Source organism: Crocodylus siamensis, chromosome 1 (assembly GCF_052110815.1).
Source record: "Crocodylus siamensis isolate JL-2025a chromosome 1, ASM5211081v1, whole genome shotgun sequence".
NCBI classification, from domain to species: Eukaryota; Metazoa; Chordata; order Crocodylia; family Crocodylidae; genus Crocodylus; species Crocodylus siamensis.
The window spans coordinates 252,818,943-252,846,366 of NC_143395.1; the positions used below are offsets into that span (position 1 = coordinate 252,818,943).

General features: G+C 39.1%; 1 protein-coding gene across 5 annotated transcripts in view; it reads left to right on the forward strand.

Moving 5' to 3' along the window:
• GABPA (GA binding protein transcription factor subunit alpha) overlaps positions 1-25,565 on the forward strand; it is a 43,178-nt gene extending 17,613 nt beyond the window's left edge. For 3 of the 5 annotated variants that reach the window (XM_090060263.1, XM_090060269.1, XM_090060277.1), the window contains exons 5-10: positions 9,405-9,650; positions 11,367-11,561; positions 14,120-14,176; positions 15,452-15,592; positions 18,128-18,320; positions 22,456-25,565. In XM_090060263.1, coding sequence (XP_089916389.1) covers positions 9,405-9,650; positions 11,367-11,561; positions 14,120-14,176; positions 15,452-15,592; positions 18,128-18,320; positions 22,456-22,684 — 1,061 coding nt within the window. In that variant the 3' untranslated portion in view covers positions 22,685-25,565. The remainder of the gene's footprint in view (positions 1-9,404; positions 9,651-11,366; positions 11,562-14,119; positions 14,177-15,451; positions 15,593-18,127; positions 18,321-22,455) is intronic. The other 2 variants (XM_090060296.1, XM_090060286.1) reach the window with 2 other exon arrangements.
• Positions 25,566-27,424: the final 1,859 nt, after the last annotated feature.

Genomic DNA, 27,424 nt, shown 5'->3' on the forward strand with positions numbered 1-27,424 from the left:
TGACCTCTGATCATGCGCATGGCTCTCCTCTGGACTCTCTCAAGCTTCTCCACATCCTTTTTGAATTGTGGAGCCCAAAACTGGACGCACTACTCAAGCTGCGGCCTCACCAAGGCCGAGTACAAGGGGAGAATGACGTCCCGGGATTTGCTCGAGAAGCATCTATGGATGCACGCCAGCATTTTGGTCGCTTTACTAGCCGCAGCATCGCATTGCAGGCTCATGTTCATCTTGTGGTCAATGAAGTCTTTCTATAGCTGAAGTCTTTGTTACTTGTCTTTAGATGCATGCCTTTACACTTCATAGTGCTAAACTTTATGCATTTCTTTTGCTCCATCCCACAAGACTATCTAAATCTTTCTGTATAATAATCTGGTCCTCCTTTGCATATGCAGAACACTTATTTTTCTCCCAAGTTAATGTAATTACAAATTTAATGGAGACACTTCTCTTAGCAACCAAAGTTACTGATCATGGTAATCGGGGTCCAAGCCTGACTTTTGAGGATCACTGCTGGTAACAGCTCTCCACTCATGTAACCCCTTTTCAACGTAATCCACCATAGATTCCCTTTGAGGAACTTTTTATTCATCTCGTGAATGTAGCATTGATCCCTTCCTTACTAGTTAGACCAATAATTTCCCACAGGGCATGGTATTATTAGATCTAGAAGACTTAGGTTCACTGCATTATCTTTATCTAAGAAATCAGTGGACATAGGTTGATAATAAATTACTCTGATGTGATTATCCTCTGATTAACCCAGGTTGCGTGTTGTTCCATTTTCTATTGCCTTTTCTGTCTTAAACTGTTTTTTACTTCCATGTGTTCTAAGACCTTAGCAACTGTTTTAGTCGAATTAACAGGCTTGTAATTGTCTGAATCACACTTTCTGCCTTTTTAAGAAATAGGTACTGCATTTCCTGTGTTCCAGTCATAGCCACTCTTTGAAAATCCAAGCTAGTGGAATTGGTATTTTGTTTGCTAATTCCTTCGGTATTCTAGAATGGAGATTACTGGGGCCTCCCTGTTTTGTGACGGCAAAAGCTAACATTTATTCTGTATTCATATCCTCAATGCCACGTGGTAGGCCATCAGTATCCCTTGTTACCTCTTCATCCTCATAAAAACTAAAGCAAAGTATTTGTTAGTTCTTCAGCCATACCAAAGGTTGATCTCTGCTCCACCATCAGCAAATATTGGCCCCGCATTTTCTCCCTATATTTTTTCTTTATTTGTATGACAAAATAAGTTTTTGATTATTTGTTTTCATATCCTTTGCAGAATCAGCTTCAGCTAAGCTTTTCGTTATTTGTTGTTCAACATTCTTTGACCACAGACAGACAGATGTTCTTCCGTATTGATCAGTTCCATTTTTTCATTGTTTGTAGATGCTGTGCTTATTCTTAATGGCATGTTTAGATTCCTGTTCATCAATGCAAGTCTAGCCCTTCCTTATCAACTGTACCCCAAGCATGGAGAAACAAGTTGATAGTATTTGTACTTTTGCTGTATGGTAATTTTATGTCACTCCACATCCAAGTGTCTTAATTTCTGGATCCACTTAGCCTCCCTAATTGCCTTTGTTTCTTAAAATCCAAGACTCTTCTTAGACCAGGGCTGCCCAACTTCTGGGTAGTCAGGGGCTACATGCTGTGATTGCTTCTTGGCTGCTTTTCTGCATGAGTCACAGACCTCCCCAGGTCCTACAGACTGCACTGGCCTTCCCTGGAGGCAAAGGCAGAGCAGAAACTGGAAGCTGGAAGAAGGAGTGGGAGCCTGGAGATCGCAGCAGCAGCAGGAGCAGACATGGTGACCAGGCAGGAGTCTGCAAGCCATGAGTTAAGTTTAGGGGCTGTATGCAGCCTACAGGTTGCCAATTGGACAGCCTTATCATAGACCAATTCTTATTTCAGTTCATGATCACTTGATCCAAGATTATTCTCTATAGCAAGTTTTTCTGAAAGATCCTCTGTTATGGCCAAAACCAAATCTAAGGCCATGGACAGACATGATGCTTGTAATGCTACAAGTTCCAGAGCACTTGGAAGGCCTACGGTCTTGTAGCAATATAAGTGCACATAGACATGCACAGCCTCCCAGCTGGAGTGCTGCAAAGTCATGTGAAGATATTCATTGAAGTGCTCTCCAGCCATGGGGACAAGTATGGGGCTTGCTCAGTCTTGCGGCTTTCTTTTCCCATCAGTGTATACCCCACTACTGCAATGCCGGTAGGTTGTCAGTAATCAAGTGGCAGTGCTTCTGAACTCTCCCAGGCTTGCTCTCAGTGACTGCTTCATTTTTTCTCCCTTCTATTGGAGGCGTGGAAGCAGAGCACTGTGGGATGTTGGAGAACCGAAAGATCCTCCTGACTTGTTGCGATGGACTGTACAGATCTTACATGTAGTGCTACAAAACATAACACTACAGAGAAGTTGCAGTTTTATCCAGAAGCGTTTCCGTAGCACTTCCACCATTTTTTTAGTGTTACAGGAGGTGTGCATGTCTGTGTGCTCAGCTTTTGTAGTATTTTATCGCATTTATCGCATTACAAATGCAGTTTCTGTCCATAGTCTCAAGTAGCTTTTCTTTCATTGGCACAGTCACCGTTAGATAAAGAACTCTATTAGCCAACTCATCCAGAAAGATCTGTGTTCTACTGTAACACATAGTGTCAGTTACCCAATCTGTATTGGGGTAATTGAAGTCTTCCATAATCAGACAATTTCCACTAAAATTTTTCTAAAATGTTGTGATCACCGTCCATTTCCAAGTCTTTACAATATCTGTTTAAAGAGGGAATTTGTGTATGTGGAGTGAGATGCGGAAATTAAATAACTCTCTTCTCATATTGCTTCTTTTTGACTTACTGAGGTTCATTTTAGATTGTAATTCATGCATTTTACAAAATTAAGCTAGCAATAAATTTCCAGTCTGTGGTGCTAATCTTTGTGATAGATTGGACTCTACTGTTTCTTAAGAGGCAATCTGTTATGCCAGTTCAACTGTTATATTAAATTTTGATAAGCCATCTGTAAATATAAATGAAGCAATGCCAGCTGCTAAATAATCCAAAGTAGTTCTTCTGTAGTGGTTCATAAAGAAGTATCTTGTTTCATGTCAGAGCAGATTAGTTAATAATGCAGATGCCAACATACTGCATTTCATAGTTGGGGTTTCCAGGTATTGGTTTATATTTGTAGTTAATTTTGGTGATTGTTGTTGTTTTAATTCACTCAACTCTTTCCTTTTACTGTGAAGCACATTGTTGTTCTCTCCTTCTATTCTTACTTGTCTCCTTTTGGCTGTTTTGGATATTTTGCTGAGGTGGGTATACTGAGGTTAAAGGAATATGGGGCACTGTTATTTACACACATTTACTTCTTTATATACCAGCAATTTTGAGTGTGGTCAGGGTCCATATTTTAGCTCTGTAGAAGGAGTCTGAGGAACTGAGTTACTTGATGTGAAAAATTCAGAAACTTAATTTTCAGAGGTCTTCGAAATTAGAGACCATCAAAGATTTCTTCACCTTATTCTGCCATGTTATTCTGCCAGATTTGATCCAGAGATTTGCCCTGCTTCATCGTCCATTATCAGTGTGTTTAGAGAGAGAGAGTCAGGGTAACTTAAGTTCTGGCTGCATACACATAGCCTATAAAATAACTTTTCCTGTTGAACTCCAGTTTTTTTAACGTCTGTTATGACATGACTTGGTATCAGGTGACTGTTTACATCCATGAAGTGTAAACACTAATATTACAGAACGTGGGTGTTTAATTCTAGTTCAAACCAGTGATCCGTTTATTTCAATATTCTATTTCGGCTAGTATGCCGCCTCGGGTGATGAAAGTGCAAGACCTCTATAACGGAATGACTGCCATTAGGGCCAAAAAGTTAGTGATTAGTTTATTTCCAGTAGTCTGTCATATAAATAGTTTTATACTCTTTTATATAACTTTGGATGGTGAAAAAAGTAATATATGTGTAAGTGGTGATACTAAATACTTTCCATTTTTAAGATTTGTTTCCAGCTACTAGCAACTTTGTCAGGTTTTAAACAATTCGGACAGAAATTTTCCCTGCTGGCTATCTGCCTTTAAGTGAAATCTAAACTGGGCAGTTTTAACCAACAGTGTAGCTGTTTCACAAGAGGAAGTTAGACAAATGATTTTCCCATTTTATAGACATGTCTTGAATTTTTTACCAGGAGCAACAGTCTCAAATCTTTTGAAGCAGTCTTGAAATATGGTCAGACTAGTAGCAAAGATGGGCCTCTTGATGTCCATCTAAATTTGACTAAATTATAAGCTTCTGAAAAAATAACATTTTCTCCATTTGTGAAGGCTTGTTACTACTCCTAGTGCTCATGGAGCCTCAAAGTAGAGAAGGAAGCCATCTACTTGCAATACTGAATGATGGAAAGGGATGGAAGTAGGAGATTTGGTTGGTGTTGATGAAAGCGACGAAGTTGGGATCCAAACCTGGGAAGAACAACTGACAGAGAGAAGTGAGGCTGGGCCAATGGACTGATGTGACTATAGTCTTGAACAGTCATTCATTTCTAGCAGTGGAAAGTTCTGAGAAACTTTCTCCACTAGATTTGTTTCCTAGAGAAGGAGCAGTACAGGTGTTCAGCTTGCAACTGTCACCTGCCCACACCTTCCCCAGACCAGGATGATCCCAATCTGGTAAAAGTGTGGAGAACAGCAGCTGCTCCACAACTTGCCCTGTGGGGAGTTGAACACCACTGCAAAACTCCTCACCCATTCCCTTGACTGAGGAACCCCAGTCTAGAGAATGGGCTGGGAGCTGCGACAGTTGCTTCTGGAGAGCCTCTCCAGGCCTGGTTTTTGGCCCTGCTTCTGCCACCCAGCTGGACCCAGCACGGCGGGACCTGACAACGGAGCCTGAGGGTTGCTGGAGAGCAGAAGAGTTTTCATGCCTGCTGCAGTCAGCTCTTGGGAGCAGCCAGGTGGAGCACTTTGGGGAAGAGGTGGAAAGTAGCAGCTGCTGTTTCCCTTCCCTCCTGGACAGGTCTGGGAGGGAAGGAAAGCAGTGGGGAAAAGCTAGCATGTTTCAAAACCAGGCTGTTGGGCTTCTTACCTTTATTAACACAATGATAAAGCTATTCAAGATTGTGTTCACCCTAAAGCAGCCAAGCAGATGACTAGGGCACAGCAGATGGGATGGGCCGTACCTCCCTGGTCTGTACTGGGACCTCCCAGCTGGGGCCACACAAGCCTTGTGAGCCACAACACACCCTTTCAACCCCAGATTGTCCTGCATCTCTCCTCCCCTGTTCACTTGCAGCCTTGCCCCCAGCTTTGATGTGACTGCATATCCCACCTGTGTTGTGCATGCCGTAGGTTGGCCACCCCATTCTAAACAAAAGGTACACACGTAATCAAAAATCACATATCTTAATGCTCAGTTTTATTAACAGAAAGTTAATTTTAAGGAGGTCACTGCTTATTAAATCTACAGGATTTGTAGCAAGAGGTAACAAATTTAAAACAAACAAAAGGAGAGCATTGTTTTTTAACTTGGCATGTAATTAACTTGTGGAACTCATTGGTACAAAATGTTGTACAGGCTGATAATTTACCCAGGTTTGAAGAAGTGGGACAAATTTATTCAGGACAGGTTCATCAGTAGGTATTAAACATGATAGTTAAGGGAGTAGCCTACCAATTAGGACTTCCTAGTCCTCTAAATACTGGATGCTGTAAGGGGCAAAGAGTAGGCAACAGTCAGTCTGGATAGGCCCTGAATGTATTCTCTTCTCTTTAGCATCTACTCTGTCACTGAGAGGTACAGGAATGATATCAGGATGGACTGAACTAGATGGACCTGTGATTTAAGCCAGGATGGCACTTCTTATGCTTTTGTGTTCTTAACATTAACATAAAAATGTTTTCCTGTCATTATATGTTTTTGTAGTTCTTCCATCAGGATATGGCTTAGATGCTAACTTTCTCTGCCAGATCACGATTCCCTCTTTCAAATTCATGATGGACTCTTTCAGTCCACATATGTCCCTTGGGTCCTCAATAATTAATCAGTAGTAGTCAGGTGCTTAATGGGGGCGGAGTAACAGTAGACTCTTACCAACTTTTTGTACTTTTTTTGTCCGCAGATCCACTTTTCCTCTTGTTTACAATTTAATAAATACATTGGAAATCGTATGAATGACCAGACCTGCACCAATCTGACAGATTTATTATTTATTGCATGTATAGACCACCTTTCCAACAAAGGCTTATGACAGCTTGCAATAAGAGAATAGAGTAACTTATAAAAGAAGAGAATGACTATAAGAACAAAACAACTTGAAAGCAACTAGAGATTGTTCCCTTAACAAATAGAATTGAAATAAGATGAAAAATTGAGGCATAGATATAAATGGCTGAAGCTTTGTGTAAGACCAGTTTTTACAATGTAAAGAAAGGATTCTTTAGTGATATTCACCTGTACAAAAATATAGTATGGGAAATAATTTATGGAACATAATCAAGTGGAAATCAGCAGATTTAAAAATTGTCAGAAATAAAACTGCAAAATTGAGTAATTTCTTAAACATTAAAGTTGGAGGAAAAAATTTGATTTCAAGAACCTACAGTGTTTTGTATGTAATGTGTGTAAGGAAACATGTTTGCCTATACACATTGGAGTGTTGTCCTCTGTTTTCTTACAAAATGGATGAAGGGAATGATGTGGGAGTAAACACAAACATCCATTGAATTTATTTTAATCTTACATTGCAGAAAGGTAGGTGGCAGGCTGTTACTTCAGAACATAGCTACTCACAGTCTGAATCCATTTACAGTGGATTAAGCAATATATTCCCAGTTCTTTTGGCATATAGTTACTTGACAGACTGAATTGTTTCGTGTAGCAAGTGAGCAGTTCCATAGGAGAAAATGTAAATGTACTTGTATGCTTTACTCATTCTTTGAGGATCAAAAGGATGGCCTTATATCCCTGCTGCCTTTTCTAATCTGTCCTGGAACTTAAAACTAAACTGTTAAAACTGTTAAAAACTATGCTAGTTTTGTTGAACATCTTCTGGTTTGTATAAAGTCTTTACTTGCTTTCTTTACTTGCTTTTAATGATATTCTTGACTATTTACTTCATTAGACCCTTTTAAATTTTGGTATTGCATTCATTTTAGTCTCCTTCACTTCCTATTTCTGAACACTTTATTTTTTGATCATCTCCCCTTCGGTGGCCATGGAAGTGCCTTGGTAGAAATGCAATCAAAAGACTACATTCTGCTGTTCCATCAGCATAAAATAAAAGTCACTCCGCTGACTTCATAGTTAGGTACTTTCAAGCAGAATTTGGCTCCAAAATATCTGCTTTTCTATAGCACTTTTTATTGAGAGATTGCAGCCTTCATGTAATAATATAAAAAGGAAACTCAGTGTCTGTGTTTTAATATGTTCCATTTCACAACTTAAAATGATTTAAGATCTGTTTAAATTGATTTATATAAAGGGGAGCAGGAAAGATTTTTTTTAAACAGGGAATTTTGAAAAGTGTTTAATTGGGTATGTAGGTATTCAAGCAATTTGTCACTAATTTTGGCAAAGAAGATTGTATTTTTATGATGGAATTATTTATAGTACTTCAGAAAAATGTTGCATCGACAGCCCATGTAACTGGTAAATGGTGGGCGATATACACCTTAACTTGTAAGCCTGCAAGTGAGAGCAGCACCTGAAATGTGGCAAATGATCAAAATGTTGAACAATACCTAGGGGAGGCTGCCCATTTCATCATGATTGTCTGATTGTAGTATTCATTAAGAATAGAACTGCTAGGATTATCTTTCTGGGTTGTTAAGAGATCACCTCCTTCCAGTGGTGTCCTTTTCTCTACTTCAGGCATAAGTTTCTTCTTACTTTACAACAGCTTCATCAGCTACTTGTGCCATACCTTCAGTTACTTCTAAATCGAATCCTTTCTGAAAAAGTGTTGCTGAAATAATGTCTTACTACACAGACTTGCACATTCAGTCAACATTTGATCTTCTACATAGAAGAAACTTTACATAAAGCAACCAAAATTTTCCTTGAATTAAGAAGCCTAGAATTGCACTTGTAATTGATATTTTTCTCTTTGACTACTTTAAATCTAAAACTTTTAGTGATAACTATTAATAATAAACGACCATAGTGAAACAGTAAACAGTTACCTGCTAGTTTTGTTGTCTGACTTACCAGTTGTTAATAGGTGTTGCTTTTTGCCCCCTTGTGTCTTGATGAGTTTGTGCAGAGGCTGTTAAGATGAATAAAATTGTACGTACCCTGTCCAAATACTGTTTCCTGAGGCAGCTGTTCCTATTAAAGTCAAGGGAAGTTCTGCCTAAGCAAGGAGATCAAGATTAAATGTGATCAAAGTTTATATTTAATAGCTCTCTTTTACATTTTTTCTCCATAAACAAACAAGTTGGCTAGCAAATATCAATTCATATGACAGTAACACCTAATGATAAGTACAGACCAAATCTCACGCTAGGTATTATGCAAACTTAAGATAGTACCAAAAAAATGTACCTGGGGATTTATCTGTACTCCATAGAATAAGCTCCATGGAGTTGCAGGGAGACCTATAAAATAACAGAGAAGTTATATGGATAACATAGTAAGGAATCACTGGAGATCGGGTGGAGACAGGAATGGGACAGTGGAGTGGAATGGGGGATTGGGATGGAGTCATGAATAAGTCTGCAGGTCTGTTTTAATAAATGTAAATGGGGAAGCTGACATTTAGTGTTACTACAGTAGAAGGGGTGATGTAACAAGACTACTAATAATATATGTAGCACTTGAGGGTGGTTTACAAACAAGACTCCTAACACTTGCAGAATAAGTAGATGTATGTTATCCTTTGGTCTTGAGAGGAGTTGAGTGACCCAAAGTCACAAACAAATAGCTAGTAAAGCTGGGTTTAGAGTCTGGGCATTCTGGTTTCTAGCTTTCTGCTCTACTAGACAACTTAACAGCTTATGCAATTTTTAGAAGGGCAGTATTGAAAGCATGCATATCAGTTTCAAAAGCATGTTCAGTCTTCAAAAGTAGCCATTTTTAAAGTAATACCTGATGTTTGACCTACTGTGTTTCTTCCATGGGAGAAAGTGCACTATTCTGTTACATGTCCATACAAAGTTCCCAGTCATTTACATGTTTGGAGTTAGCTGTCACGTTCTTCCTAACAGTTAAAGAGGAAAGTGAGCCATAAATAAAATAATAGAAGAAGGAAATTGTGATTGCTTGTTAAATTGTGTGTGCTATGTATAAAGTGAATTTGGAGGAGTTTAAATGAAGGCCTTTTATGTGGTTCCTAGTGCTCAAAGGTAATACTTCTTTTCTGCATGTTTGTTTTTCTTTTCATTTAGGAATAGACCCTAAGTTAAACATCCTTGAAATTGTAAAGCCTGTTGAAACTGTGGAGGTAGTGATTGATCCAGATGCCCATCATGCTGAGGCTGAAGCTCATCTTGTTGAGGAGGCCCAAGTGATAACCCTGGATGGGACGAAGCACATCACAACCATTTCAGATGAGACTTCCGAGCAAGTGACACGATGGGCTGCAGCTCTGGAAGGCTACCGAAAAGAGCAAGAGCGCCTTGGAATACCCTATGGTAATAGGACAAGGCAGTTGTGTTAAGAAATGTATGATATTAATAAGGGGTGGAGAGTGATGAATTCAAGTGCTTAGGTACTGTCTTGACAATTTGCACTGCTGGTGATGAGTACAGTACAGATACCTTGACATAGTAGGGAGCCAGGGTTTCCAGTAATTCTTCCTTCCCTTTCCCCTACCCCCTCCCTTTTTTTTTTTTTTAAGAAGTGCTCATGATTTTGACAGCCTTTCACTTGTAACCATCTGCCTCTTAGTCTAGGTTTCTAATTTTTGCTGACTGACATATTGAAGATATTTTAATTAAATTAAAATTTCTTTCAGATCTAGACCCTCTAGGGCTTTTTTTTTCTTTTGGTTGCTGTGTATGTTGATCTCTGTCTGCATACTTGACAAGTATTTAAATGTTACATATCATGTTTCCTACTATTCCATTAAAGTGATATAATGTTTTCCACACTATGTTACCCCATGATATTGATATTGCAGTTGTCTCTAGGTGATGCATGTGCAGCTGTGTGATATATTAGTTTAATATTAACCTACAGGATATCATTAAAAAAACCAAAAACTTCCACTATACAGTATGTTATAAGGCAGTGGTGTTCAGCCCTTTTGCCTGGGCAGCTGAATGGGCAGTGCCTGGTCCATCTGTGGGCCAGATCAGGCTGGTAGTCCTTCATTCATCCTGATAGAGGGGTGCAGAGGGCACCTTGGCCTCAACTCAGGACTGCAAGGGCAGGGGCCTTGACCCAGCCATGGTGGGAGAGAGGTCTTGATGAGGCCCCTACCCAGCCTTTGGGTCTGGAGAGGGATTTGATGCATCCCTTCAGGAGGGATTATGGTCTGGCCAGCAGCAGACCTACCACAGGGCTTGGGGTTTGGGAATTTAGCAGGGAAGAATGGGTGTATTAATTGCCACTGCTCCCCCACCACCAAATTTCCTGACCCATGGGTAGCCCTGTGGCCCAGATGCAATGGATCTGTGGTTTGCATTTAGTCAATTGTCCAGAGGTTCAGCATCCTGAAATATAAGGTATTTAAAATAACATACTTACCTTTTAGGGTCAACTAACTCGTCTAGAAACTGTTGTATTATTATTGAATTATTGTTGGATAGCACTGGGTTATTTGACTGGTCAGGAGCTGATGAGTCCGTATCCTTTTTAACCTGAAGACCAACTATAATTTAAAGAAAAAAATACTGTTGTACCAAAAATGCAAAATTCTTGCACTGATGATTTTATGTTTTGCTAACCAAAATCCTTTGAATAATAACATTGGTGTTTTTCTACTACCCAGCAATTCAAACAAAGTAGGTTTTCAGTACATCTGGATTGTTAAAATTAAACTTCTTTCTTCTTTTTCTTCTCATCTTTTTATAATAAAAATTTAGATTCTTATCCTTTAGTTGCAAAGGAATCAATATTGATCTTTGCTTGGACTGCTGTGCTGAATGGTCCAGGGCCAGGCTTTATAACTAAAACCAGGCTTTTTTGAAACTTGAGTTTCAGTAAAGATATTTTTAATGGAATTCATTCTTTTCATAAGACCGTTCAGTTATTTGTTCCAGTTATGTGGTACAGCTATTTGTAATACTTTTTCTATGGTACTTTCTATTTTTAGTACCTGTAAGAAACAGTTGTATAACATCTAAAATGGACAATATTTTTAAGAGTTGTTTTTTGTTGTTTCTTTCTTTTCTATTTTTCCTTAGACCCTGTACAGTGGTCAACAGACCAAGTACTTCACTGGGTGGTATGGGTGATGAAGGAATTTACCATGACAGATATAGACATCAATAGTCTTAGCATTCCGGGGCGAGAGTTATGCAGCCTCAATCAAGAAGACTTCTTTCAGAGAGTTCCTCGGGGAGAAATCCTTTGGAGCCACTTAGAACTTCTCAGAAAATGTATGTGAGCCCTCTCACATGTTTTAGTTGCTGTTTTGTTATTAAAAATAACTTGGACTATTCATTATTGATTTTGTTTTCCTACTTCCCATTTTTACTGTGAATGAATGCTGAATACTAGATAACCAAATATACTAGCCAGAATATTCACTGTTATGAAAGTTAAGTGTACATATTAATCTGGTACTCCTTTCCTCAGATTTATTCTTAATCTACAGTATTTACTCAAATGCAAGACAATGTCTTTTTCCCCCAGTTAACATGGGAGAGAAAGCCCCTTCTTTTACATTTGCCTGTAAGGGAACCACATTATAAATATATTGCCTATCTTTGAACTGCTGCTAAAAGCATCATGTGTTACATAATGGAAACCAACTATAAAGTTGATTAAGTACAGCCAATCCTAAGAATGACTATGAAGTGCATGACATATATGGGGAAAATATGTTGTTGAGAGCTTACCACAAATGTAGAGGGTTTGGGTGGTCGGGGTTTAATGAAAAATTTTTGTATCCCAGGTCAAATTAGCCAGATCAGGTCCAAGTCAGTTTGAATCATTCAAGAACCATATGTGGCCCTGCTTGGACCAGCCCCAGACTGGGGCTTCAGATATTTCCAAATCCTTTGGAAAGCATCCTATGTGCAGGCCCAAGCCCACATGCTTGACGTTCTGATGCCCCCGAGTTTTGCTTGCCCTCAGCTGTATGGCCAGAGGAGGAAGCTAGGAAGGAGTCTTCTATTTCCATAAAAGTGGCATATAGCTGCGATCCTCCCACTGGAAGTTGGCCAGCGAGAAGCTAACTGTGAGGCGCTCCTAAGATTTTTGCTGCCCATCTGAATAAGACCTATGGTAGTACCTGTTGAGCATAGTCCCTTTCATCGATGACTCTTTTTTTTTTAAAGCCATGGTGAGCCACTACACTGCACACACTTCAATTTCCTTTTGACTCCTACAGCTGAGCTGCAGCTTTCTTTCTCATTTCCAATAATTCCCGTTTCTTCAGCCTTAAAAACATTTGGCAAACATCACCAAACGGGGCTCAAACAGCTTACCCAGAATCCCTCTGTCAGCCTCTCATGATTAGTGTGGCCTCACCCTCCATTAGGAAAATAAACCAGGTTGCCCTGCATCTCATCTGCACGTACCTTTTTGGAAGATCCTAGGACACATAATAAGAATATGCCGTTCCAGTCATGAGTTGGGGCTTATTAGCACAAGGAACCTTTGTTGGGGTTATCTGGAGTTACACACCACTGAACAGTGCTGAGCTATGGAGTCACCATGGCTTGAGTCTGGTGGGACACTTCCATGTGCTGAGAGCATGTAGTAGGGTCTTGACAGTAAGGAGAGATAGAAGGGCCAGCCAATGGAAAAAGCTGATTATACTAACCTGTCCTTGTGGTAGGTTACCTGGCAGGGGAAACACCATGTATCTGAGTCTAAGAAGGCAGTTTTCCTTAAGCCTCCTGGGGATAACTGTTCTTCTGGCATGGTTTAGTACCTGCTGAGGTGTTGGGGCTTAATGCCTATTTTATGGAAGTGGGAGGCTTCTCCCTAGATTGCTTCTGCAGCCATATGGTTGAGGGCAAGCAAAACTTGGGGTCTGCACGTAGGATGCCTGTCAAAAGACATTGGAAATATCTGAAGCCCCTGGTGGGGTGGAGGATGTTTTCTGGGTGTAGGGCCTCTTACAGTTCTGGACTGACTCATGGATTTGAACTTGATTTAGCTTGGAACACAAAAATTTCTTTAAAAAAATGGAAAAAGCTGATGGGAAGCAGAGAGCAAAGGGACTACTTGACTCCCTAGATTTATTTTTCCTTCCGTAGCAGTGGGAGGTTGACAAACTCAAGGCAAACCTCCAATAATTAGGTTCTATACCTGGAAAATTATGGAAAATGTATACATAATTCCAAATGTATATATTTTCTGTATATAGAATCTAATTATCTGGAGGTTGTCTTATAATATTGGTCATCTTGTATTCGAGTAAATATGGTAATATAGGAAGTAAATTGTGAAGCTTATAAGTTCTGCTTTGGTTTTAATAGAACTTAGGTTTGTTTTTTATTTTTGACAGCTTTTAATTAATTATTGATTAAGTGCAGTTTATGGTGCACATCGCAATCATGTATAAATGCAAAAGGGAATAAGCCAATGCACTCATCTTTCAGGTTTGTCTGTGTGTATAATAATTGAGGTACAGTTAAGTTAAAGGCAGTTGTTGATTTCTGTCTCAGTGGATTTTGAAACATTTAAAAAATCCTATAAGTATAAAAGTAGATTTTAAGAAAGGGGAAAAAAACAATAGTAAGGATCTCATGCATAAACTAATAGTGAGAATTAAATGTTGTCCCAGATACCCATGTGCTATGCATGCATTATATATATACTGTTAAATATTTTATTTCTGTAAGTTAATTTTTGTATACTTCTAAGGCTTTATGTTATGCTCAGAATTCCAAACTGATTTTCTGTTTTAGAAGTCATTGGCCTTCAAATGACTTTCTAGGGAAAGGATTTGAATAAAGACTTATATTTTACTTTTACTTTGCAGATGTATTGGCTAGCCAAGAACATTCTGGAGAAATAGCAACTGTTACTATTGATCAGCGTGAGTAGTAATGCCAGCAGCTTATTAAGACAAGTATCTGTCAACAAGATGTTGACGTGACAGATATTTGGAGAGCCCCACAAGAAATCCATTTTTGAAAGCAAAACTCTTAAGAGTTTAGTTTAATCAAGCCAAAGAATGTTTCTGATTCTTTTCTTTAATCATAGGCTTTCTGCCCAATTTTTTATCAAATCACATTGGTAATATCAGCTGTTTGAATCCACATTCTTGGTGAATGTATACCAGAAGTATAGCTTTATTTTTTGTCCAAGATTTTAATATTTCCAGCAATCATTTTTAAAGCTGCACTTGGTGTTACTAGATTACAATTTTTAAAATTTTCTGAATTAGAAAGAAAATATTTAGTAATATTGAAAAGCAACATGATCCATAGAGACCTGCTTAGAACTGATATAAAGACATTCATTTTAAAATGAAATACCACGAGTCTCAAACTGCAGAACAATGTAATATACTAGTACTTATCATGTAGAAATGAACTAATTTTTGGAAGTCTTCTTATAATGGTATTTATGCGGCAGAAGGACTATATTATGTCTTTGCTGTGGATTTTGTTATGAGACAAAGGTCCCATAGAGGGACCTTTATAATACCTTTGCAGTCTTTTTGAACCACGAAAAAAAATACTTCATTGCTTTCTGTATAGATTAGCAGAGGAGAGTGTTCAGTGACTTTGGGAAGAGGTAAAGGATTTGGAGGGGCAGCCAGTACATTCTAGTTTATAAATTTGAGGAAGCAGTCATGGAGGGACTGCACTACAAATTTAGTAAGATGGATTTTTTTTTTTTCCCCAGCCCTCAGGTCAGGGCATTCTTAAAGCCTAATTGCATGGGTTTATGGTGGCTTCTCAAGTATTGGCCTTAGTGAAATTATAATAATGAAATAATTTTTCACGGCTAAATCATACACACTCACACCACACCCAAACAAATTTAGTAAAATGGACAATTCACAGAAGTTTAGGGCTGGAAGGGACGTCGTGAGATCATTGGGTCCAGCCTCCCTTCTGTGAGCAGGAAAGACTGCTGGGGTCAAAATGATAGAAATGTATAATATATTTAGAAAATACAGTCAAATCCACTTTAAATGGGTAGAAAGTATTTAAGTTATTTTTAGGGAGATGACAACTTTTAGAGGAAAATGTTTGGTTCTTACTTGTATTATCAATAGCTTTTAAAGTATGCCTTTGTGTATGAAGTTTTTCTTTCAGCCTTTTGTAATGAATGTTCTTCTCCAATGTTTTACCTTCTACAGCTGTGCAAATTATTCCAGCATCTGTACAGCCTGCTACCCCAACCACCATTAAAGTAATAAACAGCAGTGCAAAGGCAGCCAAAGTACAGAGAGCTCCAAGAATCTCTGGAGAAGACAGAAGTTCACCAGGAAACAGAACAGGTATGGTCTCCATTTCTTAAAAAATTATTTTAGAGGCAAGAGTGCCTGTGAGTAGGATCTTTTATTGGACCAGCTGCATCATTTGGATACACTTAGACAAGCTTTTGGGTATCACAGTAGCCTTTCTTGGGTCTCTGGAGAGAAGCAGGCACAGCAGAGCTAAACAACAGATGGAACAATGTCTTGTACAAAACTCCACAGGTAAATAAAAACAGGATATGAGAGAAATTATCAGGTAGCCAACTGACAAGAACAACGTAGTAAAACCCTGGTAAGTGGAAGAGCAGGATTTTTCAGGAGGCTTATTATCACCTGTGAAATGCAGTGAGTATTAGGTAGATTACCATATAGGCCAAGAAGTTATTGTTTAAGTCCCTCAGTGTGTCCCAACAGGCTAGTGAATTTTTGTTTCCAGACTCGTTTTTTGAAGGTGCCTGGTAAATTTCCCTTGCATGTGAGAACTATGAGGGCAGACAAGGAGTGACGACCCTGTGAAAAATATTCTATCTGCATTCTAATGTCTGTCCTTTATCTTACTGAGAGGAGACTTAATAGCAGCCTTCAACTCCTGAAGTGGGGTTTGAAAGAGGGTGGAGCTAGACAGAAGAAGGAGCAACAGTCTCAAGCTGCAGCAAGGGCAGTTTAGGTTAGATATTAGGAAGAATTTTCTCACTAGGAGTGTAGTAAAACAGTGAAACCAGTTACCCAGTGGTGGTGGTGGAAGCTTCATCCTTGGAGGTTTTCAAAACCTGCCTAGACAAAACTTTGGCTGGAATCATCTGTTTGGGGCTGGTCTTGCTTTGAGCAGGGGGTTGGACTAGATGACCTCCTGAGGTCCTTTCCAACCCTAACTTTCCATGATTCTGGTCTCTAGGTTTTGTTTGGTTTCATCCATGTAGTTTCCATGAGGGTATGTGGTGCATGGGATGAGGCATACCATAGACAAGTGTGTGATCTGTGGATTCTGATCAGTTTTATTGTGGGGCGTGTTGATTGTTGTAGCAGTAGAGATGACATGACAGGTCTTGCCTATATTGTTGAGGTAGAGTTGGGTCCCATTATATCCCTGCTGGTTAACAGGGAGTTTGGCTCTGTTGTGTTGGGAAAGGTTGAGAGGTGTCTGAAAGCTAGGATCAGAGTGTCTGGGGATATTTCTCTCAAGATCTGGTCCCTTTTGAGTCTAACCTGATGATCCTTTTTATTGGTTCAAGTGTGGGATAGTAGGTGACAAACAAGGGTATATGATCAGTGGAGGTTTTCTTCTTATACCACAGTAGATTGCTTCAGGGTGTTTAATGGTTAAATTGAATGACAAATATGCAGCATACCTTGGATCACTCTCTAAGATTCTATTTTTATCAAGCTTTCTGTGTTCAGTAGTACTTGGATGGAAGGTTGGCAGAAAAAATTCAGACGCTGCAGGGATGAAGTAGTTAATGACCCTCTTCCTATACTGACCCAATAAAATTCCCAGAATAGTGTTAGAGCAGTGTGTTTATTGGACGTATCATCTGGTAGATCAGACAAATGCCAGATTATGACCGTTGTTGTCAGTAAAGATCTCCTGTCCTTTCTGCACCCTGCTTCCATACCATTTATTTAAACTTTAATTTTGTTTGTTAGATGCTGAAGGAGGAAACTAAGAGGGCAAATAATTAGTATGAAACAGATCCTTAGTCAGGCACTAGGAGCTGTATTTGTTCAGTTCCTGCCATCATTTTGTTAGCAACGTCATTTAAGTGAAGGTTTTTTCAGGAAAACTGCATACTGTTCTGCAGTTTATTTCCAGAATTTCTGTTCAGTTTTCTTCATTTGGCTCTTAATTAGACAAGTGTCCTTATGTTCTTTTCTTAAGGTCATTTGTATGTTCTTTAAGCTTTTGCAAATGTCTTGTAATGAACGCACCAAAATTTTCAAAATCAGGAAGCTAAAACTGGGCTCCTAAGATAAGAACTTCAAAACTGATTCCAAAGGGAGCTACTGCATGATAAGCACTTCTGGAAAATCAGCCCGTTTCTAAGTACCCCTTTATAGTTTTAGGAAATAAAGCTTGAAGGATCATTTTTAAAAAAAAAAGTCAGTATTTTGGCAGCTATACCTGAGGGAGCTTGACCTGACCTAATATGAATTTTAAAAAGTCTTAAAGTAATTTGAGTAGGAAATTCGAGAGGAACATCTGAGTATGTCTCTTCCTCAAATATATATTTGTAAGGGAAAACTCAAAGGCATATTTTCAAGGATTAAAATGTACTCAAATAATTGCACTTGACACTGAATAAAAATATAGTTCAAACTCAGTAGGTTTGTGATGTTCAGTTGGTGCGTGTGTGCGCACATGTGAAGGAGATTGGCATTGATAGCTTAACTTGCCTTGGCAGGAAAATACTAGTCTTTGGAGTTCAGCTATAAATGATCAAAAGTAATAACTGCTCCTAAGAATGTAATTTATTTTCATTACAGTGTTGCAGTGCATTCTTTTGTGTTTGCAGTTTCAATGAGCTTGGGTTAATTTCACTTTTTGTTGCTTTACGATAGGAAATAATGGCCAGATCCAGTTATGGCAGTTCTTGCTAGAACTTCTTACTGACAAAGATGCTCGGGACTGTATTTCTTGGGTTGGTGATGAAGGAGAATTTAAACTGAATCAACCCGAGCTGGTTGCACAGAAATGGGGACAACGTAAAAATAAACCCACCATGAACTATGAGAAGCTTAGTCGTGCTCTGAGGTAAGGTCTGCCACTAAATTCTTCTGTGAAACTGTTCAGTGTTTCCAGTTAATTGCTGTTGTATGCTCTCATAAAAGAGAGATGGATAATGACAGTTAAGCCATCTGCTGCTTCTGCTCCCATCAAATCTTATCAATCTGGGTTGTAATTTGAAAGTATGAGATGTCACCTTTAGGAGATGATAAAATATTTCGACAATAGAAGTTTCCAAAAAGTGTTTTAACAATGGCATACCTCAATTTTTTCAGTTGCTCAAAATGTCCTTTTCCTTTTTAATACTTGGCGTGCTCCATTTTTCTTGTAACGCACCAACCAATAGCTTCACATTTTCATTGATGACAAAATAAAATACCTGCCTCACAGCTGTTCACTTTTGTACAGATTTGTGAAAATTACTACTTTTTTCTTAATCAAATTACATACTGCTAGTAGTTCACTTTCTTCCCAATACAGTCAGTAGTGTTAAACAGATATTCTGTGCTTATTTCTTTAGTTTCCTAATTGTTAGTAAAATTTCAGATTTTGCGTAGGATTTTTTCTTTGATTTCATGGTTTAAATGCGCATTTAGATTGATAAGTTCAGGCACTTACTAACCTCCTTATTGTGACAACATCATAATGCAAACTCAGGCACAGTTAATAAACAAACTTCTTTCTGTATTTGCAGCCACTATAAGTTTCCAATAAACTGCATTGCCTGGTATGTTGACTTTCTGCAACCAAAAATGCAGACTGTTCATTAGGAGTTTTCTATTTGAAGTAAATGAGAATTATGTTACCAAGTCATACTAATTGAGTTTTTAAAATCCTGCCTTTAATCCAGCAGTTCCCAAACTGTGGGTTGTGACCCCAAATGGAGTTGCAGAAACAGCAGATGGGATTGCAAGAAATCACTTTAATCCAGGGGTGGGCAAAATATGGCATGCGGGCCAGATCTGACCCACCAGGCAATCTCATCTGGCCCACAGGCACTCACCAACTAACTGTACCCTACCCAGCCCACGTGCCTCGCTCCCACCTTCGTATATGGATGGGCCTGGCACAGCTTCCAGGCAGGGTGCCTGCTGCTAATGCTTCAGCCACTGGGGGACCTGCTTGGCTTCTCTGGTAGTCCTGGTTGCTCCAGGCACCAGGAAGGGAAGCAGCAGGGGCAGGAGAAGGGGGGAGTTGCAGCTAGGCTGGAGCATGAAGCATCGGGCTGGAGCTGGCAGCAGCACAGAGCACACACCTGGGGAGCAGCAGGAGCGCAGAACTTGGGTGGACAGGGTGTGGGGGTGTGGGGACACCCTGCACTCTCCTTCCCATGATGCACAGCCCCTGCTACTGGCAGCAGCAGCAGGCGCTCGGGGTGCTTATGCCCCACGCCAGCGCTGCTGCTGGCGGTATGTGGCTCTGGCCAGCACTGTGCATGGTGGGAAAGTGCACAGGCAGGTCAGCCTGCCTCTGTCATGTGGGGCTCTATGCAGTGCATGTGCATCTCCCAGCACTTAACACGCCACCGGAAGAAGCCCCGTGTGATGGATTCAGGTGCCTTCACTGCTCCCTGTCATGCAGGTCCCTGGACTCAGCCAGGAGCGGATGGGAAGTGAGTGCTGGGGTCTGCATGGCAGGGTGCAGGGAAAGCAGCTGGCTCCATGTTGTGGGGCTTGGTCCCGTGACACACAAGTACTAGGAGCTGCACATGCACCATGCAGAGCTCTGCACAATAGAGCAGGGTGGCCTGGCTGTGCTCATTGCCATCACACGTACTGCTGGCTGGAGCCATGTGCCACTGGGCAGCAGCACCTGCACTCGCCACAAGTGCCCCAAGCACCCGCCACCTGGTGCTGGTGCTGGTGCTGCTGCTGGTGACAAGGGCTGTGCACCATGAAGGTCAGCATGGGGGGTCCCAACACTTCCCCTCACACTCTCCATCACACCCCACAAATCCCACACACCTACACCATGTCCCCTCAGCAACCCTTCCACATATACCACATACACTTCCCCACAATATACCCTGTTGCCCTGCATTGCCACAGCTGCCAAGGTGAAGCATGGCAGCAGCATGGATTTGTGGCCTGCACTGCAGGTAGGCCCTAGGGAGCATATCACCTAGGTGAGCATGGCAGTGTGGTGCTCCCATCCACGCTGGATCCCACCTGCTGCACCACAACACTCCCCACCCCCCATCCTGTGGGGAGCGCAGCAGGGTGGGAAGCCCTGAGTGGGCAGTCCACATCCTCCCCCCCATCCCAGGCTCCTCTCCAGCTCTGTCGCCCACCATGTGTGGGGGCAGGAGGAGGGGGAGCTGGGCTCTGTGCTCCACTCTTGCCGCAGCAGCCAGGGCTCAGGCAGGTGGCAGGGGGCTGTGAGCCTTAGCCCTGGGGCACATCAGGGCGTGGGGGGCTGTGAGTTGAAAGTGAGGGGCTATACTGAGGAAATGGGGTCATAAATGGGATAATGTGGAGGAAATGTTTGGGAAGCACTGTTTTAGTCACCTAAATGTGGGATTAAGCTTCAATTTTCAGAAAGTTCTGGCTTGGACGGTGGTATGTAAATTCACAACAATTTTCTGAGTATATTACAAACCTACTATTTCTCAGTGTTAACACTGAAGCAGTTCTATTTTGAAGCGACAAAGATTTAATGTTCCTGAGAAAATGATTTTAATTGTAATACAGTTTTAATCCTGATGGTGTGAGGATTTATGGAGTTTTTAGCACCCTTAATGTGAGTAAAATCACGTACTTATATTTTGCTATTTTCAGTATTTTGGCTTTTGTTTATAGCATGTTTTGAAAGTCAAATAAGGTAGCCACCCATAAGTATCAGTAAAAAAAACAAAAAAAAAACAACCCAAAACTGCCATTTATACTTCAGTGTGCTTTATCTAAAATTGCAGTGACACACATTTTCAAATTTGCTTAAGTCAGTGGCTTCTTAAAAACCAGGTAGGTTTTTTTTTTAACTGTCTTGATTTAAATCGTGCCACCTTGAATATACATTTAAATGTGTAAAATGCTTCAAATTGAACATTAATAAAACTGGGATCCTTAATATTTCCTAAAATTTCTTAAAGTATTGTTTTAACATTTATAAAATGTGTAATGTTGTTCCCTTTGCTGTATTACTGTTTTGCTTTATCCAGTTGTGGTATTAGGATATACATAAAAAAAAAAAAAAAAAAAGTATTCCAATATCAAAACAATGAAAGTGATTTTTTTTTTTTAAGATAAAAGGAGAAAGGGAGGAGGGGTACATAAGACTTTCAGCACTCCAGCATAGCTGAAGAGATAAAGAATAATGTTCAAATTATCAGGGTAGTTATATAATTATTTGTCAAAATGATGGTTTGGGGGTGAATCTTTTTTTGTTCCTCATATGATTGCTGTTTTGGCAGCTGTTTCAATATTGCCATGTTTTCTAATGCTTGAGAGTCTTGGGATAATTTAGGCCTCTTGCTGCCACTAAAATAAATGTTGCTCTTTTCCTGGATTTGTTTAAACAAAAAGTGAGATCTAACTTACTGCTTACTAATTAAAACTACTGTGTAAATTTCTGATTATTAAATGACAGTGAAGCTGGAGATGAATGCATAAGATACTTTGCCCAAATGTTGGAAAGTTATAAAGATGAACAAGTAGCTCTTGTTCTCGCTCTCGTAATAATCAGGGATTACAGTTGATTTGAGGGTTTCTGGTGTGTCCCTGACTGCTACCAGTGAATTACCAGAAACAGTATCGGTTTCCTTATCCAACAGAAAAGTAATACTTGACTAAGTTTTGATCTTCTGTTTGCTGATGGCAAAGTAGTATGTGAAATGTAAAGCTAAAAAGTTTTAAACTGCTGTCATTCTGAGTATTACCATCAGCAACAAAGATTTTCTTGAGCTGTCTGCCAAAGCATTTGGGAAAGAATTATATTCAGTTGTTTCTGTTTCTTCATCAAAATTACATTGAATTAAAAAAGTGTGAAGGACTAAGTATATTTTCACACATACAACTAGATCAGAAGAAAGGAAACAAATTTAGGGAACTGGAGTTTCCCTAGGCAGTGTATTCTGATTATTTTCTCAGGGGTCCAGGCACTGAATATAGTCGTCTCTTAGTTCACACTGATTTTGCTTTTTTTTTTCCCACCCCCCTCCATGAAGGTATTATTATGATGGGGACATGATCTGCAAAGTACAAGGCAAGAGATTTGTGTACAAATTTGTCTGTGACTTGAAAACTCTCATTGGCTACAGTGCAGCAGAATTGAATCGTTTGGTCACAGAGTGTGAGCAGAAGAAGCTGGCGAAGATGCAGCTCCACGGCATTGCACAACCAGTCACAGCAGTGGCACTAGCTACAGCATCCCTGCAAACAGAGAAAGATAATTAAGCACTAGGACCTGAAAGTAGGAGCCAGAGGCCTTTCCTATATACCCAGAGCAGTTACTGCTCTTATCTTTATCAGAATTGGAAGCTTCTATTATTCTTTGGCAGTACAATATGATGCATGATTTTCTACAAGGAACTAGGACTCCCATAAATTTGGATCTTTTAAGCAGCATATATTTCAGTATGAGTTAGGGGATCACCACAGCTTTTTCAACATGAACACTGACGCACTGTGGCACGTAGTCTGGAATTGGTCAGGAAAGGTGAACTGTTCTCAATGTTGTGTGTCCAGCCCTGCAAAATATTTGTTACCGTGTGAAGTATATACAGGAAGCAGGCTGGTCAGTTACTTGAGTTTAACCATTTTCACTATTTTTATTTGCTACTGATTACCAAATGGAATCTGATGCATTCAATGGTAAAGCATAGGTTGTCAATAAACATGCTCATTATTTTCTTCCAATCAAGCAGAGCTGAAAGAAAAGATGCATTAAAAACTTACAAGGCATCAAGTCTTTAAGATAGTTTCTCTACTTATAAGCAAAAGAAACTAAGAATACACTGAGCTGAAGATCAGTGCTGAAGAAAGAGATCCAGATTTAAATCTGACTTAGGTCAAAAGCCAATTATGAGTATTTCATTTAAATATGTAGATAACATGCATATATAAGGATAAGTACAAAACTGTTTTGAAAGGCATTGTCATGCTAGAAACTCAGTAAAAAAAAAATCCATGTTTTCTTTAGTCAGGTGGTGGTTAAAAACTTGAAAAGGTTTCCCCTCACCCAAAGAGTATCTTTTGGTTTTTAATACTCCACAGAGTACTGATTAGTCCAGGATGGTCATACCTGCGCTGTAGCTGATCCTGATAAACTGAAGACTTAATCGCAGTCAGCAGTCCAATCTTACTTAGAAACAAAATGTAGGTTGCAAATAATTATACAAATAACTAAAGCTTGACTTTGGAAAATATTGTAGTTTGCTATATTAAAATATGAAAAATACTTCTTTTAATGAGTTTATTTACAAACATCAGATAATGTTTTGCAGCCTCAGAAACAAAACTGCATGTTCCTGAGTTCAAAGCAGGATAATTGTCTGGATAATTTTTTACAAAAATATATGGTTGCAATGTATCCTGAATCCCAAGACACTGCTTGTTGTACACAGTGCCTCATATACATGGGAAGAACAAAAATGTCTCTGCAGTTTGAGCTGTCCCTGCTGCCTTGCTAGACTGCTAGTTTTGACATCTGAAAAGTGTATCTTTTCAGTTTTACCCACCTCCCCTTCGTGTTACTATATATTTTTGCTGCTTTCTGCAAGCAATAACTTAAAAAAAAAATAACGAGCTGCTGGTAGATGCTTTATCCTCACTTGACTCATAGTTAAAATATAATTGGATAAGGACAAAATCTTTATTTCCATTATGAAAGGTCAAGTTGCCCTGAAAAATTAAATCAAGAACCTGACTCCATTGACAGGTGCTGAATGTAAAAGATACTGAAACTGAGTGGGAATATGAGGCCATTGTTCTTGATAGGTGAAAAGATCAGTTTTATTTGCTTTCAAAGAAAATAAAATTGGAGAGAGCTTTAGGGTTTTATTTCTCAAGAACCCTTCATGAAATGGAATGTGTATTGTCTAGATCAGTCATCATCTCAATGCCCCTACTTGTACGCCTAAGGATCTCTTGCGTGGGGTTTTTTGTCTACCTTTTAAAATATAACTACCACCTTCATTGTAGTACTTGTGCCAAGCTCCTGTCAGGATTCTTAATCTATGAAAATGGGGTTTTTTTTAATATCTGACGTGCTCCTTTGTCTATCAACAGGAGAGCATATTTCATCCAAAAGATACGTTAGCTGTATAAGAAACTATAAGCAAATTCAGTTTTTAGTTACAGATGCAAACACATATGTCAAGTCAAATACCTGTTTGTTAGCATTGTTCTGGTAGGAGATCAGTCCATTTTCACTGTAGGTCAGAAATTTGTAATCTGTTCTGTAAATAAGACAATTATGGGATGGCTAACTTGCTTATTAATGAGGACATTTAACCTGCAAGTTCTATGGCTAAAACTTTTCTTTTGGGTTGTTTTTTTTTCTGGTCTAGTGCCCCACTGTTTGAAATGGGGGGGGGTGGGGGGGGTCACTAGGAAACAAGTCACAGCTGAAGTGACAAGTTGTTAAACATAAAGAAAGCAGTTTATGAATACCTTTCTAAAAGAAGTCTAGAATACTGCCAAGGAGCAGAAAAAAAGAGGGCTTAAAATGTTAACCAACCTAGTCAAAACAGGACTACAGAAGAAAGATTTAATATCTGAGTTAAAAATTAAAATGAGTGCTTTACCCTTGAATATACACAGAAAATAAGAAACCTATTAGGAAGTAGTAAGACATCAAAGCCTTCTTTGTAAATACATTTTATTTCAGTAGCTTTCAGTACTCTTTTGGGTGCGTTCATTTTACTTCTTCATAGGGTCATCTGCTCTTCCACTTTGCTTCTGCCATTAAAAAAGGACCGGGGTGTATTTCAAACAGCATAACAATGCTGACATTTTCTGTAGTTGTGGGAGAGATCTGTGACTGACTTGATGTCTTCTATTAATTAAAAGGTGTAGAATATATTGTCAAGAGTTATGTTCTGTTGCTGCCAGAAGAAAAACATAAAGTATATTCCCAATTTTTGTAAAACTGAAGGTTTTTGCATACTTTTTACTCTTTAAATAAAGACACTTATACTCTGCTAATAATTATGTATTTCTTTCGTGGTTTTGAATTTTTTTGGTAATTTTACATGAAACAATTATTTTCTATTTTTACTCTAAAATATTTGTGCATAAAATGTCAATATAGTAAAATAAAAAAAAATAAAACTTACAGCTAATGTTTTTGGTGATTTGTTTATTCGCTTTTTAGTAGGGCTTTCGTGGCTTCTCTAAAGATGTAGCTAGTTTAAAGATTTATGTACCATTTTATTTTTTGTCATTTAAAATGCAAGCCAGTTACAGAAAAGGGGTAAACTTTGATTTTTTTAAAAAAGAATTCCCTTCATGACTATATTTAAAATGGAAGAGATCCAACAATATTTGAAGAGGTCTTACTTCAGACATTTCTCTCTTGATCCAAATTCCATCAACTTGCTTCACATTTAATATCTCCAACTCATCCCATATCTTTTTTCCTAATGCATTATCCTAAGGTTTGTCAATGCCTATGGGAGCAAAAGTAACATTTTTGTTTTACTCCTAGTTTATTATTCTCAGGTGTCTAATCACAAATACTAAGTTATTCTGTTTCTGTAGCACTCATGTTGTTTTCTGTGTGTGCAGATTGATTGCTCTACCGTCTTCCTTTGAAACTGTCCACTGGAGTGTGTCTTGGCAAAGTGACATGCAAGTGGTGTCCCCACAATGGGTGTCACACTTCTTTCAATCCCCTTTCTTTCCAGTCAGGCACCACAGCTGCTTTATTCCATGTTCTGGTTGTGCCTTATAATGCCAAATGGTTTTTGAATATCATATCCATCATCACATCATCAATCACAGCTGGACTTCTAATAGCTGGATAATTAATCAATGGCACAGCTTGTCATGCCTTGTGATGAATCATCACTGGCACCTTTGAAGTCGAGATCAGATATTTTTGCTTGTTCTAATTCAAATTAATTCAGGAAAGTCCTGTATTGTATAGGCTAATTGAATTAGTCCTGTCTTGTATGCATATGCGTCTGTCACCATAGCACGTAACAGTATGTAATGCATTTAGCTTCATCTGCAGTGAAATGGAAGGGTTATAGCCACCATTGTACTGATCAGGAACTGAAGAGCAAAGTGGTTTGCCCGTCACTTGGGAAGTCTGTAGCAGAGCTGGCACTTGAACGTTTGTGTCCCTTATTGAAGATGAGTCACTGCGCCATCACTTTTATGTGGACCCTAAATTATAAATGGAAAACAGTAGCAGCAAAGCCCTAAAAGATGGTTATGTATATAATACAATCTGGTATTATATACATAAAAATGGATATAGGTACTAAATATAACTAAGCAATTCCAGGATTAGAGGCCATGGCATGTAACCAGGTGACAGACTAAATTAGCCTGCTAAAACTTCAGAGCTTGGCCAAAAACTAAAAATGAGGAGGAGAAGGGTGGTGGAGGGTTGAATGTCTACCTTTAATTAATAGCTGTTCTGTCTGTAGTATTCATCCTCCTAAAACCAAAATTATATGTTGCTAACAGCAGTAGTATCTGAAGCTGTATCTGCAACCTGTGAAGTAGTCACTTTGTTATTTATCACCCCTAACAAGGAAATTGGTTGTTGAATCTGAAGTTTATGACACAATTAACATCCACCTATGTTATTTTTATAGGTGGTATCACAGTAACAAGCTGTGTTGTGAAAAGAACACCACTTCATAGATAATGAATTATTGATCATAACTGTAAGCAACTCATTAATTCAACTGCTTAGTAGAAATTAAGGCAGTTAAAAGGGGAGCTTCTAGCTGGTAACTGCTGTTTAATTTATATTGAAGAGAGTTTAAATAATTATGTAAATAACTGGTTTTATCTGTGTTGCTAGGAACATTTTAAATTACCAGCAAGGATTTTGTTTGTCCTTATTTGTGGTACTTGTTTACCTTCTGTATTTTGTGGACAATGGAAATCCTTCCATTTAAATTGAAATTCAGGTTGGGGTGGCAAGACACACATATGGGACATAAAGCAGGACAGAAC